Raw genomic sequence first — 15,196 nt, 5'->3', positions numbered from 1 at the left:
TGATATTCACAAATGTTTACAAGGGACAGCCGTGTTCATTTTCGCAAGCATGAAGCCAAAAGTGTTATAATGCATAAAGTGAGGAAATAAAAACATTAACCCAGAGACCGCTCTCATAATAACAAAGAACACACAAACATTAGAGTCTGTCTCTTATAAACATGGTTCCTAAAGAAAATTATTTTATATTATTATTTAAAAAATAATGTAAAAACTCAAATTTATTTGTAAACAATTCAAAATATAGAATAAAACATATAATATAAAAAGTCCTGCATTACTTAAGTAGACTGCCATTAATTATTACTGATGCATTCATGTGTAACCACAATTTTACTGTTGCAGCCGTTTTGAGAATAAGTTGCATAAATTGAATGTAAAATGTATAATAACTATTTATAGAAACAACATGGATGCAGTACAGCATTACCACTCTAACTCTATGTTTTTGTTTGTTTTTGTTTTGTTTGTTGTGTTCACACACACACACACGCGCGCACACACACACACACACACACACACACAAAAACAAAACCATAGAGTTACAGTGGTGATGCACCCACCCATGTTATTACTATAAATTGTTATTTTAATTTGTTTTATATAACAATAGAACATTGATAACACCTATTATAAGGAACAATGAAAGTAAGTATATTTACTCAAAAGCACTGATGCACGTGCACTAATGAACAATAAAGATGTGCATGTTACATGTAGTCTAAGTCCTGTTATATTTTAATTTCTGGACCATGTCTCATTCACTTTTCATCCCAGTTTAGGCTGCAGCTCTGTGATGATGATGAAGATGATGATGATGATGATGATGATGATGATGATGATGATGATGCCGCCTGGAGGAGCCTGGAGGAGCCTGGAACTCGCGTCACCATGGAAGCGCTCAGTTTGCGACATGTATTCGCCATTTTGCTGCCTCGGTGTGTGTCTATCCGTGTGTGTATGCGGGCTCCTCTCGATGTGAATACCCCTTTAGCTCGCAAACACTCAACACTCCGTGTACCAGCTTAAACAACCCGTGGAAATGTCTGCACTTAAAGAATCGTAGCTGCCGCAGTATGACATGGAAATCTGGACGACGTAACATTAGATAGTCTCGCCGAGCGTCAACGAAAAGGACCAGGAGAAATGCAAGGTCTGTTTTCCTGCTGTTTTTCTAACTTTGCTAGCCCAGTCAGCCACTAACCACTGACACAATTAGCGGAGTAGCGAGATAGCTTAACACCGTTTGAGCAGTGTTGCACTTAGCAAAGGTTTTATGTAGCTAGCTAACTAATTAGGCTGCTTAACGGTAACGTGTAGTTATATTAAACCCACTGAAGACATTACTCGGTACCTAAGTAACTGGCTACGACTCCAGTCAACATACTTTATAGTAAGGAATGTTACAATGGCAGGGAATAACGTAACGTACAGTAGAAAAGGTTATCTCTGCAGTTCAGCCGATAACTACCGCGCCTGACAGCCACAAGTGGTTGTGTCCAAGCCCCCTTTAATCTACAGTTCCTGATGATCGATCATGATGTTGAGGCACAATAACGCACTCCCTACATATTAAAATATGTATTGTTACGTGGCTCAGTGTTGTAACATGTTTATATACATTCTTGCAGCGGCTGCCGCCATGCACTTTCCTCCTCTCTCCGTTCATGCTACTCTAAACAAATGGGAATTTATTCAGTATCGACCTTTATTCTTGTTAATTTTCTCTGTTTTGCATTCACAGCTTGACAAACAGCAGAGTGGTTTTCCATCACCAACCACTCATGATGAAAGCGATAACTAAAGAGGGGGAATATTATTGTCCTCACAGGATTGTGTTTGCTGCTTTGGATTCTCAGATTTGACCACATCCACAAGACCATCAATAATGATACCTGGATTGATCTCCCAGGAGTTACAGGAGCAACTTCTGGACCCAAAGAACTACCAGAATCGCACAAATGGCGTGGAAGAGCTCAAACACATCCTCTCAGAAGTGGACATTAAGTCAGTCCAATCTGATAGTATTGAGAACTTCATCAATTTTCTTCCTCGGCTTCTGGATGACAGTAATTTTAAAGTGTTGTACAGCACATTACAAATTTTAAACTTACTTATTCAGAGGCTGGATACGAGTGCAGACAAATATTTCAAACAATTAGTCTTAGTGGCTCTCAAGGCCCTTGGGGACACTCGCGCCATCACCAGGAATGAATACATGAATGTGTTTCGACAGCTGATGAAAACTGTTGCACCACAACAAGTATTAGATCTTGTAATCTGCAATTTGAAACATAAAAATTCAAGGGTTCGGGAAGATGTCCTTAACATCATTATGGCAGCTATGCTCACTCATCCTAGGAAAGATTTCAACATCCCCAAGCTTTGTTTTGAGGTTGCACCATATCTGGCAGACAGCAAAAAGAAAGTACGCCATGCCGCCCTTGAGCTATTTGCTGTTTTTGACTATTGCCTTGACACAGGGAAAAAGCAGCCTCTGATGAAAGCTGTGGACATGGTTGAGCTCAATGAGGATGCAGAGGGTCTTATGGCAGCTGTACAGGCAAGACGAGCAAGGCATGTCCTTCCGAAACTCTCCTCAGAGGGGATAGTGGAGTATGGTTTAGTGGTGCCCAAACCAGGACAGCGCTCGTTGCAATATGGTTCTGGAGCTGATCTGGACTGGGTGATGAACAGAGGGCGGATAAGCAGTGCCAGAAGCCACAGGACTGAGCCGGACAGTGACCGATTGTATGGCTATGGCAGCTTAGGCTCCCTCACTGATGACCTTCCACTTCAAAGAAGGATTGTCAGTGCGGGCAAAGGGAAAAACAAACTACCCTGGGAGATGTTGAGCTTCTCATCCACTGAGAATGACCAGCAGTGTTGTACACCTAATGGAAAGTGCTCTGACCAGGTGGGGTCCATCATCCTGTCAACTTGCCATAGGCTCACTTATCCAAGCCACCTGGGAACTTCCCTGATTTAGCTTTAACTAACTTTCTCTGTCAGGATAAAACATATATCTTAGAGGTATATTCAGGTATACTGCAGGTTAGTTATGGAAATGTTGTCCTTTCAGTTGTCAGTGTTTGACATTAATGAAACAGCTATTGACTCAACAAGCAGTGTTCACCTTTTTTATTGAAGAGACTTCTAAAAATACACTTTGAGATCCAAAGCAATTTGGGCTTAATCAGTAATTTTTTCACTGCCTGAACAAAGGTTTTAGGAGCATCAGAGTGTTTTTCACATTGACTCTGTAATTACTGAGCATCTCAGTGGCCAGGCAGTTCTGTTGATTTGCCCCCAATCTGTTAGCAAGTGCAGATATTGCAAACAGCATGAAAGCAGTTGGTGATTTCGCTGCTTCCTTTTGTAGAAATTATTCATCTTAAAAAAAAAAAATCAGGGGTCTTCACAATTTTTCCAATGTCAGAAGTTTTTTTCTGCATTTTGCGCTGTTGTTTGAAGAAGCTGAGTCACACCCAAAGGCACCAGTCCAAACAGGCTAAATATATCTTTGAGGTGGCACTTTCCTCAGAGGCAGTTTGCAGGAAAATAACTAGATATAGTTATATCGCTCATGATACTGTATAGATAGAGTGCAGCAGAGAGGGATGATATACCTTCCACATCTTATTATACAGTTCTGTGGTGTCCTCATCAACCACATCTCACTGTACACACACATTTCCTGGGGAGGCTATTGTCTAGACAGCCCATAATGCATGATAAGAGTTTTTTTTAGAAAGTAATCAGTATCTGTTGACAGGGTAACAATAGGCTAAATTGTATCACTGAATATGTGGCTCTCTATACATACATACAGAGAGGGATATGGAGAGAGGAATAGATAGGTAATCACTGATGCTATTTCTGGAAGAAAAGGTGACTCATTCCCCTGCACAATGACATTGTCGCTGCAAAGATGAGCATCCACTGTCTTGAAAATAAGCCTTGTGACCATCAGGGTCAGCCCAGCACTTGTGGAACATGTACTGTATCACATTTTATGAGCTTAGAAACGACAATGATTTGTTAAACATAAGCTACTATCAGCTCTATTCTAATAATACCCATTGGTTGTGATGAGTGGCTGTGTTTCATGAGGTATTAATTGACCATATTTGTCCTGGAAACTATCATGCGGCTTAGAGCCTCAATTTGAAAAACCTTCTGTTTACAGCAGTGTCTGTTTCCCGGCAACCTCATTACCACACAGCACACTTACTGAAGGGGGCGTGAAACATAATTGGAAATATCACAGGGTTATGCTTGTAAAACATGGCTTATTTGCTGCTCTAGTGTTGATTGCAATCACACCAAGTGCTCTCTGCACTGAGTGTTGATCAGATTGTAGGCAGTCGGGCTAACCTCAGCAACACACTCTCTTTCAGAGGCTGAGATACGTGCACTGATGCAAAAATCTGTCCTAACCCTCCCTCTGTTTTATTCGTTTATCTTTGACCAGGGTGTCACAGGTTGCATTGTGACAGTAAAACTTTAATGAGAACAGCAGACATCATATACATTGAGTTAAGATCCACCCAAAGGCTGTTGTTTCTTATCTGAGCTGGCCAAATATCTGCTACATCCTTTTGTTCAGGGCAGTGGATGGAATTACACTGGGGCTCTTGTTATGTTTAAGGGTTGTTGTAGGTTTGTTTTTTGAACTTCATCCTCTCTTGTTGCCATTAACAGAAATAATTTTCTGCCCATTCATAGGTGGCCAGTGAGGATTTCCTTCCCCTTTCCAGGAAGCTGAGTCCAGAGACTTACATTCCCAGTTTTAGTAAGTGCCAATATTTCCTTCTCACAAAATGATACTGCCATTAATTCCATATGAGGTGACAGGTACACTTGAATGGTTGTCATGGTCAACTTCAGCTGGACTCAATTTAGAGCGGCTTTAAATTGGATTAGCATGCTGAGTCAGTGGAGTCACCAAGCCACATGTCACGAAAAGCCTTGAGATGAGCACAGTTGTGAGGCAGATAAGTGTCATACCAGTGTCACAACATGCCAGAAGAGACCATTATACCAACAGCTAAGTCATCTAATTATTGTTTTGTATCTTTTATGTCAAAATGAGCTTAAGAACATGGCTTGATAGACTCCCTTTTTTTCAAGTATTTGTTTAGAGGCTTTAATAAATATTCTGCAATGCTATGTTGTAAAAATGAAATGTTGAAATGTTGTCATTTTACTTGTAAACAAGATGAAATGTTCCTTGTCACTGTCAAAAACATTTCCCCTGATACATTGAGTAAACAGATTCAGACCATGGAACATGATGGAGGTTGTGAAAATGTAGTAAATAGCAGAGGGCAGTAAGTTCTTGCAGTATGCCAGCTTCAACAGAGAATCTGGCCTCGCAAATGTGTGGCATTACTGCTGTTGTAACTGTAGCAAGGCTTTCACAAGTTTATAGCAGCCCGTCAGTGTGGTCAAGTTAAAGATAAGCTGCCAGAAACAGTCCCATTCTGACTACTCCTCAGTTTCAGCTAAAAGCCATACAAAGAAGGAAAGGCATTTTTGACTACGTAATTATTCTTGACAAAATGTCATGCTTTAAAAATGTTTATTGCATCAGATTTGATACTGGATCATAACTCCTTGACCCACTGGCTATTTGATGTTGACGACGTGACTACAAAGGGATTAGACTCAATTCCAATGCTCCTACTATAATTTATGTAATCTGGACACATACTAGTGCTAATCCTAAAATGGAGATTACAAGTGTGTGTGTGTGTGTGTGTGTGTGTGTGTGTGTGTGTGTGTGTGTGTGTGTGTGTGTGCGTGCCTAGAATATTTGAATCCAGTGCTGTTTTCCACACCCTATAAAAATCACTTGTGTGCCTTGCTAAAGTTTTCCACTGTTGTGTAACATTACTACGTAAATGTCCAGTTTTTGTAGCTGCAGCTGTATGTGATCCCCTCTACATAGCCTCTGTGTGTCTGTGCTCACAGGCACGACTAGACTTTTTGAGCTTCTGGCTGCAAGGTTTGCCAGCAGTACTTATTGCTCCGGGGGGGGTATGTGAACTTAAGGACCTTCCAAGAAGAAACATCTCAGGAGGATGTTCAGGACATTAAATCATGTATTAAATAAAGGTTTGCAGAACATCATGGAAAGAGTACCGAGAACTGACCACCAGAAGTATTTTCTACATTTCGAAATGTCCTCCCTATGATACCACAAGATCAAGTACAAACTGGAACTATTCGATTGATAATTTACACTTTATCCAACCTTTATACAATGCAAACTCTTTTTTTTTTTTAAATCATGGGCTTACAGAGGGATTGTTGCTGTCATGTTTATTACTATTTGAGTAATTTGCAAATCTGTTTGGTTTGTAATCAAAATGGCAAAATATACTGTCTAGGTTCTGCAGAGCCACAGAAACCACAATCTACCAGAAGGAGGGACTCTCCTGCTCGCCTCAGGAGAAGTGGAAGTCTCAACTTAGACCCTGACATCTTTAAAACCACCAACCTCTCTGACCTAGACGTTGGTAAGAAGAGATTACCTTAAAATTTGCTGAAGTTACACTAAGAACTCCAGTTACAACAAATAAAAAAAAAAAAGTAATCTTCAGCCAGACATGAACCATATCTCCACTTTGCTACCTTTTATCACACCCAGTTTTTCATGGTTCCTAACATGTGAATACCCTGTCTCACAGTGGCACCCAAGGGGCGCATGCTCCCAAGGAACCCCAGTGTTGAGCGCACATTTTCCCTCCCCTCTAACCCCTCCACTTCCGGCTCCTTCCTACTGCCCTCCTACCCACTGGCTGCACTCCCAGGAGGCATGCTTACTCCAACACTGTCCCGCCGCCACAGAGACCCTTCCCTGTCTATGTCCAACACCTGGCCCAACAAGAGAGAGAACAGCCCTCACCAGCAAGACAGCAGCCCCTGGAGAGACACAGCAGACACAGCAAAAGGTAATCTAGTAAAAAGTTATTAGTCGTATATATCTGATTTGTCTGCTGAATGTGAGAATGTTGTGGCCTCTATTTTGTATCATCTCTATTTTGTATCGTCTTTTCTTCCATCCTACCCCCTCCAGGAGACCAACTCTCTAGCAGGTGCTCTCCCCGGCCCCTTCGTGCCTCCCTCGTGAGTTCTTCTTCCACTTCATCATTCCGCCGGGCTCTGAGCAGCACCAGGGCAACCCTCTCTATCTCACCAGTAGTCCCTCCAGTAGAGCATGCCCATTCTTATAATGGCCAGAGGTCCAGTGCTTCAGGCAGCCCTCAGAACCAGCAGCTAGAAAAGAGTCTTCATCTGGACCCTGATAGCTTCACTGAGGATCAAGTGGATAATTCTCTGGACGTGGAGGAGGTCAGCAAACTGTCTTTTCTTAGAAAAACTCAGCTAGAAAATGTGGGACACTGCAAGTTCCAACATGCACCTTCAGCATGTGAGAGCTCTTAAAAAACTCTCAGTATTTTGGGTATGATATCGAATGATTAAAGGCATGAGGGCAAAGTCTGCTTGTCCAGGGGCATGAAGTTTGGCTCCATTAATAATATTCTTTTCTATGGACACATGGTCCAATTTGTGTGTTGATCACAGATGATGAACTCGCTGCGCTCATTGCGCAACAGCGCTGCCAAGAAGAGGGCCAAAGCGAGCCTTAGCAGTCCAGATCCAGACAGCCCTGACTCTGCTGTGAGGTTAGACCTGGGGCTGGACTCACCATCACACACCTCTCCGAAGCTTACCAGCTCAGCCAGTGAAAGTGGTCTGTCCAGTCTGGGCTCGGTCGCCAATTCCAGCTCCAATGGCATCAAAACCAGGTAAAAGACCCACAGTTTGCTGGGTTCCATCTTTTAACTAGTTCACATGGTCTGATGGATATTATGTCATCTTTGTGTCTGTCTTTGAGAAGATAAATACTTTAAATAGAATAACTAGAGATCATGATATAAGCTTTATACTTCTACCATAGGTTTCTCCAGTTTACTAAATAATCTGATTTGATCTTGGTTCACCTTTTGCAGTATGTTAGGACAATAGTTGACTCAAGTCCTTCCTGATATGTCCTTTTTGGAACACTTTAACTTGTGACAAGTGGGAAACTGGTATTCATCTGGTGTTGTGTGACAATGTGTTGAGCACTGCTGAGCAGTTTCACAGCATAATTTCTCACCTGTCACATCTGTCAACAGTCCTGGAAGCTCTGCCTCTTCAGGAATGAAACCTCGCATCGCAAGAATGCCTTCTGCAAAACTGAAGACTTCTATGTCCATGGACTTCAGCAGCCTTCAAGGTATAAAAAGGGAGGGAGTTGTTTTGCCCACTCTGTGTTAGTGGGTTGTATCTTATTTACATCTTTGTATTTTGCTTTGTCAAGGAATGTCCCAGAGAAGTGAACTATCTTCTGAGGTGGGTGTTGTTGGGCAGAGAGTCACTTACTCCAACGGAACAAGCAAAACTGAGGAGGAGACAACGGGACCCTCCCCTCCATTGGTCAAACCTACCATTCGCGAATCAGTCAGAGGCCTGAAGCCTGCCAAAGGTCAGCCAGTAGTGACAGTGGATTCACCTGGGAATAATACTTTGTGTGCATGAATAATTAAATCAATCAGTAAAACATCTGCTTTGATCTTTAGGATCACAGAGCCACAGCAGCAGGAACTCACCAGGCACAGACATGCCTGAAGGAGTCATTGGAAGAGGTCAGTCTGTAAAGGGCATAAATCATTGTTCAGTTGCCCAGTATTTTGCTTTCTTACTGAGCTAGTGTGGTACTGTAACTCATTGCTGTTTTACAACAGACTCAAAGAAACACTACAAAATACAGTTTTTATGATCCTCATTTTCTAGTAAAGCTCTTGAATATCCTATATACTATATGTTCATGTTCACAGTTAAATTGTTTTTAAAAAAAATGAAGTAGATCTTATTACTGATGTATTTAGCAGTTCAGACTGTTGTGTCCACATTTCCGGTCATTCATTTAAGTTATCTGCAAACATCTCCCTTATGTGTCACAGGCATGTTTGGCACTGCAGTGTCAAGCCGTCCAGGAGTCGTCTTGTCACATGAGCAGGGTGAATCAGTGGCCAAACCCCCCACTGATCCCTCAGCTGGTATCTACAGCCATGCTCTGTCTGGCAGTCACATAGACAGTGATGAGAGCCCACGTCAAGATGAGCTTCAGGTTAGTCACACTTTATACAATGGTAAAACATAGTACACCATAGAAAGTTTCCAGCTATCTAAGTACCACCTGGTATGTTTTCTACTGGTATGATGTGCAGGAGAGGATCAGGAATGCTAGGGTCGGCCGGGATAGGATGCGGCAGCAGCATCTTGATCAGCAAGAGGGGCAATCCGGTCAAGGGGACATCACACGAGACAAGATTCGCCACCGTGTCAGACAGATGCTATCTGATTCACCTACAGAGGAGAATAAAGCATTAATCATCAAAGGCAAGAGAAACTTCTGGAAACCTTACCCAACAACATGTATTTCTTCATAAATTGGAGTTGATTTCTGAGTTGAAATAGCTATGAATAAGATAAATTACCACTTCCACGATAAATGTATTTTATTTATCAAGGTTGTCCTTATATTAAATGGTCTGATAAGTTCAGTGTAAAAATCCAGTTTGGAGAAGTGTCTTTATTCACTAAATAACACAGCACAGAATATAATTGTAGTTGTTGCAGTTAGAGCCTTGAAATCTTGATCTTCTGTGTTGTAGATCTGCATCTGAACGGCAGCACACTGACCTCAACCAAAGCAGACCATCTCTCTGACGAGTCCCCTCTCAGCCCCACCAGCCCTGTCAGCCCGCCAGGACCCCAAAGCCCCATCAAGTGCTTCACTCCGCCCCACCAGCCAAGCCCCCCCACAGTGCCCCCCAACCCTAAGAACCTCTCACGGCTTAGGAGGGCTCCTAGCCTCAGCAGAACCCGACCTTCGCTGTCACATAGCTCAGGTTTGTGGATCTAAAAACCCAACACTTGCACCAAATGTCGGGCTCAGTCATCTGCTTTTATAAACCAAAAAATGTCCCTGTGCATCTTTATAACATTGCTCCGTGTAATCTCTCAGATGGTCTGACACTGGCTCGCAATTTAGCACAATCCCACTGCATTACAAATAGATAAACCAGTATTTTAACAGGTCTTTGTTTATGGAAAATGCTGGTACATTAATTAGACAGTCAGAGCCATTAGAGCATGGGTGAATAAGATGTTTGCTTTGGTTAATGTGGCACATTGCTGTGTTTTGACAATCTACTGTTAATGCACTGCTGCCCACACACACACTACTTTGTTTTCAGACGGATAGAGATGTAACATGGAACCGAATCTGTGTGTGTGTGTTGTGTTGTGTGGTGTCTGATAGACCATTTAGATGAGCTGTCCCCTGGCACTATGGGCCACAAGAAAAATCTCTCAGAGCCTCCAGAGCTGTGTCCGTTTTCCAAACCAGACCTGGCACTGACACAGAGCTTCAACCTGCTAAGCTCTGAGGACTGGTGAGAAACACTGAATACATCATAAAGACAACTCACATCTAGAGGTCCTACATATATTTATGAAATATAGACAATATAAAGATTTAAAACTATCCCACTTTAAAATTACTGTTATCCCAAATATTGTGATATTTGTGTTACAAAATCTTAAAGCTGTAATAGCTTTTTATATTACGTAGCCACTTTCAACACACATCATATTTAACAGCAACCAATATATTTCAGTTTGGTGAAGAAAGTAAAGTCTATACAAAAAATGGCTGCCAACTGTGTCTTTTTTTCAATCCAGGGAGAAAAAGATTGAGGGTCTGATGTTCCTGCGCTCTCTGGCCCACTACCACTCAGACACACTCCAGAGCAGGCTTCATGATGTCTGCCTGTCTCTCATTCAAGAGGTAGTTTAAATTGTTGGATTACAATCCCACATCATTTTTACATGTTTTCCACGTGCTGCCTTACACCGTCTGATGTAGACCTGCCTCTCTCTTAATTTAAATGTTAATATCTTATTTTGCAGATCAATTTCATTTGTCAGGGTTTCAGTAATTATACAGTATATATTCTCTGCCTGGTGATTCTTTTGTCAGATAGATATCTTTAATATCTCTCCATGACTTGCTGTTTGATGCTGGAATTGTATTGTTTCCCCTTAAGTATTATTAATAAGGTCCATCTTCTTCAGGTGAAGAACCTTCGGTCAGGTGTGTCCAGGGTTGCAGTGTGCACTCTGGGAGACCTGTACACCCACATGCAGAAGGCGATGGACCAGGAGCTGGAGGGGACAGTTAAAGCTTTACTGCAGAAGGCTGGAGAGAGTAATGCCTTCATTAGGCAGGATGTTGATGCAGCACTGGATTGCATGGTGCAGCACTGCACCCCCACTCGCAGCATCAATGCTCTACTCACTGGAGGACTCAGGTTAATGTACATGCATACACACACACAGTGAATTGTTCTACCAAACTTAAAATTTGGAACATTTGTGGGTGCATTTGCTCTATTTTAAACACCAAATAATTAAAAAAAAAAAATTATATCTGATTGCTGAATGGATTTCCCCTCCACTGATAGTCACCTCAGTGCAGTGGTGAGAAAATGCACTGCTCAGCATCTGGCCAATCTGGTAGAGAAGGTTGGTGCTGCCCGTCTTCTCTCTGGGGGTAAAGATCTCACTGACAGAATCTTACCTGCTGTCACCAAACTCGCACAGGACTCTTCACAGGAATCCAGGTATGAGAGACTTTTTTTTTTCTTTTTTTTAAATAAAATTTACAAATTAAGAATTTATTATATGTTGATTGTTATTATTATGCCATCAAAACTGCAACAGAGATTACACTGGGAAAATACTAAATATGAACATCTCAAAACCACTGTCTGTTGTGGACAGAGTTGACTCAGCTCTGTGGTTATTTTTTGATGCCATATTTTATGGTGGTGGTACCTTGCTGTTCTGGTGCTGGATTGCATTATATTGAAACCTGTTTGTATTTTTATGTTACCCTATATATGTAAATGGATAAAATATGAGAAGCATCTTTTGGTATAATGCAATACAGTACAGTATAACCCAACATACTGTATGTCACAAACCTGCACTCTGAAACAAGTATTTAGAACACTGAAGAAAAAACTGTGTCAGTCATGAGTAAATATTGGCACTTAGTGTTTGAGTTATTACAATGGTTCAACCCACAGGTACTTTGGGCGGCGAATGCTGCTGTCCCTGTCATCCCACCCTGACTTTGACAAGATCCTGGAAAAATATATCCCCACCAAAGACCTGCCAACTGTCAGAGACACTGTCTTCACTCTCAAGACAAAGGTGCGGCATCTGTTCCTCTGTGTGTTTATAACATTGGTGTTTTTGCTAGAGGCCACGCTGCCATCTTACCTGGAGATTGTGGGTTATTTTAGGGTCTTGGTGAGATGCCTCAAGACACCCAGTCAGCCCGGGGCAGACGCTCCCTCCCAGGCAGTGGCACAGTCAGGGCCTCGTCTCTCACCAGGGAGCCTCTCAACCAGACCAACAGGTGAGTGTGACTATCAAGCACTACAGCAGAGGTGCCTGCACACACTTAATTCAGCCTTTTAAGCAGCTGCTTTCACAAACTGCATAACACATGAGTTATTCATACTTAACTCGCGGGTTTATAAAGGTGAACCATTTGATGTATTTTGTCTCATCTACAGGGAGTCCAACAGCCATTACAGCTGTAGATCTCAGACACACAGTATTGCGGACAAGACTGAATACATCATGCAGATCTCAGGTCTGCTGGGTTCAAAGGACTTCAGAGAGAGGATCAAGGGAATCGACCAGCTAGTGGCTGACTGCCAGCACAACCCCAACATGGTCATCAATAGTATATTCCCGGTTAGTACTAGCATTTTTGGTTATCCGTGACGGTCCATGACTTCAGTGAAGTTACACCAGCGGTCAGACAAGTGTTGAACTTTTCCATTGGACATTGCTCTTTCAAAATGACTTGCTGCAAACAGTCTATTACGTCGTCAGGGGGTGTTTACAGCAGATGCACAACGGTTTTCATCTACTGTATATCCTCAAATAGTGACTGGGGCCTTTATTTACCGCATCTGCAGAAGGTAACAGGCCTCTATTTTTAATTCCCTCTGTTTGATATCAATAATTGGTCAAACCAGTATTTTAATACAATTTAAAAAAATTATAGTAAAAAAGAGTTTTGTTTTCAGTATTTTTTTCAATATTTCTTTGTTATAAACTCATCTTGTCATAGTTTTCAGCTACCACCATACAATTCTGTTTCATCATGAAATCATCACCAAACTGTCTCTCTTTTACCTTTTTGTTTTTCTCCCTTGGGCTCCCCTTCTGTCAGGTGTTTGATGCCTTCAAGGCCAGGCTGCAGGAGTCCAACAGCAAAGTCAACCTGTATGCCCTTGAGTCACTCCAGAAAATCATCCACTTGATGAAGGACAACCTGTCCCAAGTAGTCAACATCCTGGTCCCAGCAATCGTGGACAATCACCTCAACTCCAAGAACAATGCGATCTACTCTGCTGCTATTGGAGCCATTAATGCACTTATCTTAAATCTTGGTACTCACTTCAAGCATTTGGATTTTGTAGATAGGTGAATTTGACATCTGATTAAAAGAATTCCTTTTCATATTGTACTTTTCTTTGTTTCCTTGATAGATAACATACTCCTTCTCCAGCCCTTCTGCACCAAGGCTCAGTTTTTAAGTGGCAAAGCAAAGGTGGATCTTATCGAAAAGGTTGCAGGTATGTCCGTTGTGATCATTCTGAACGCTGTAATAAGTTCTAACCTCTGCTCTCTGATTTGTTTGTATCTGACCAATTCTTATTTCCTTCCACTTCCTGTTTTCCAGATCTTGTGACAGAGCTGTACCCTCGCAAACCCCAGGTGGTGGAGCAGAAAGTGCTTCCCTTGCTGTGGCACCTCCTGGGCACCTCCACTCATAGCGGCACCATTCATGGCCGGGGCGGAAGCGTGAGGGGTGCTACCGCCAACCTGTGCCAAGCCCTTTACGCCCAGATGGGGTCCAGCCTGAGCGAGTGTGCTGCCTCCCAGCCTGCCAATGTCCACAAAGGTTTAAACGAGTTCCTGAGGGCATTATCCTAAAGGTTAAGCCGAATCCAAACACAACCAAATGTTGGAAAAGAAGAACATTAACACTGACCTTACTTGAAGACGGAGATGTGCTACATTTCTTTTAGTGCCTGCACTTTTATACCAATAAAGAGAAAGTCCTTAAAAATTAGGCGCTCTTAATTCTTATCTCAGTGAGATCTCCTCTGGTACAGAAGCATGAACAATATCACATACTGACATCAGGTCTTACACATACTCAACCTGCTCTCTTTGCACTTTGAAAAGGTAGCTCATTATCATGATAGACGTCATGAGTTTTACATTATACCTATATATCCTATGATTGTCATTGGTTTTTTTTCATAATCTAAACATGTACTGTAGACAAATCAGAGACACTATTGCAGAATGTAAGATTGAAATGCACAAAAAGAAGAGGAAGACAGGGACCTGAAAGATGTATATTTTTGCTGTTTCATCAAATGTAATGTGATATTTTTATGTAGTTGTTTTGAAAATTTGTGAATTGAGATTAACAAGAATAATACAAAATACTTTTGTACAGCTCAAATGTGTATTTGCACAGTATTAATCGTATGCTGTATGGTACAGTTTATAATTTATCTATTGTGTAATGCTTTTAAAGTCATGTTAATGATGTGCTGAGTTGATACTGTCTTTTTTTTTTTGCATGACCAAAATTTACTGGCAGGATCAAAATTGTTTCTATTTTTGTTAAGGAGGCATATATATTTGTGTGTGTACACTGATGCCTAGATCACGGTTGGGTTCTAACTAACGCTCCTGGATGAGGACAGCGTGAAAGGAAAAGGAGTTTTTTACTCCTGCGGTTGCCTGAGAAAAGTGAAGTCCCAGATCTGATTCTGTCTCAGTATAGTGCCAGTCTTCAAGTAGCCTTTTAATTCAACTATTGTTAAGTTATATCAAACTTGTTTGTGAACAAGCGCAAAGACGGATTGGTATATGAATAAAGTGTTTTATTTCTGTAAAACTAACTTCCAGGTGCCTTATTCAGATTTTAAAGGGAGGGGGTATTGGGGATTTTACCACAGGTATATTTTAT

The 15,196-nt window shown here is 41.6% G+C and overlaps 1 protein-coding gene across 2 annotated transcripts; it reads left to right on the top strand.

Moving 5' to 3' along the window:
* The first annotated feature begins 893 nt into the window (after positions 1-893).
* Positions 894-15,128, top strand: togaram1 (TOG array regulator of axonemal microtubules 1). 2 transcript variants are annotated; one of them, XM_023402753.2, is made up of 23 exons: positions 894-1,153; positions 1,745-2,917; positions 4,729-4,795; positions 6,396-6,524; positions 6,696-6,959; positions 7,085-7,359; positions 7,594-7,817; positions 8,190-8,290; positions 8,375-8,539; positions 8,634-8,699; positions 9,018-9,184; positions 9,285-9,456; positions 9,732-9,968; positions 10,382-10,514; positions 10,804-10,909; positions 11,197-11,432; positions 11,586-11,744; positions 12,213-12,339; positions 12,432-12,547; positions 12,708-12,891; positions 13,376-13,595; positions 13,695-13,781; positions 13,889-15,128. In XM_023402753.2, the coding sequence occupies exons 2-23, from the start codon at positions 1,889-1,891 to the stop codon at positions 14,140-14,142; spliced, it is 4,518 nt and encodes a 1,505-aa protein (XP_023258521.1). In that variant the 5' UTR covers positions 894-1,153; positions 1,745-1,888; the 3' UTR covers positions 14,143-15,128. The 2 variants fall into 2 exon arrangements, with proteins under 2 accessions (XP_023258521.1, XP_023258522.1); XM_023402754.2 differs by having other exon boundaries at positions 895-1,153; positions 10,391-10,514.
* The last annotated feature ends 68 nt before the right edge of the window (positions 15,129-15,196 follow it).

This window comes from Seriola lalandi, unplaced genomic scaffold, assembly GCF_002814215.2.
Source record: "Seriola lalandi dorsalis isolate HSWRI2012SDOR001 ecotype SW California unplaced genomic scaffold, Sedor1 jcf7180002053982, whole genome shotgun sequence".
NCBI classification, from domain to species: domain Eukaryota; kingdom Metazoa; phylum Chordata; class Actinopteri; order Carangiformes; family Carangidae; genus Seriola; species Seriola lalandi.
Note: the sequence above shows the minus strand (reverse complement) of the source record. Positions and strands in the feature narration are given on the sequence as shown.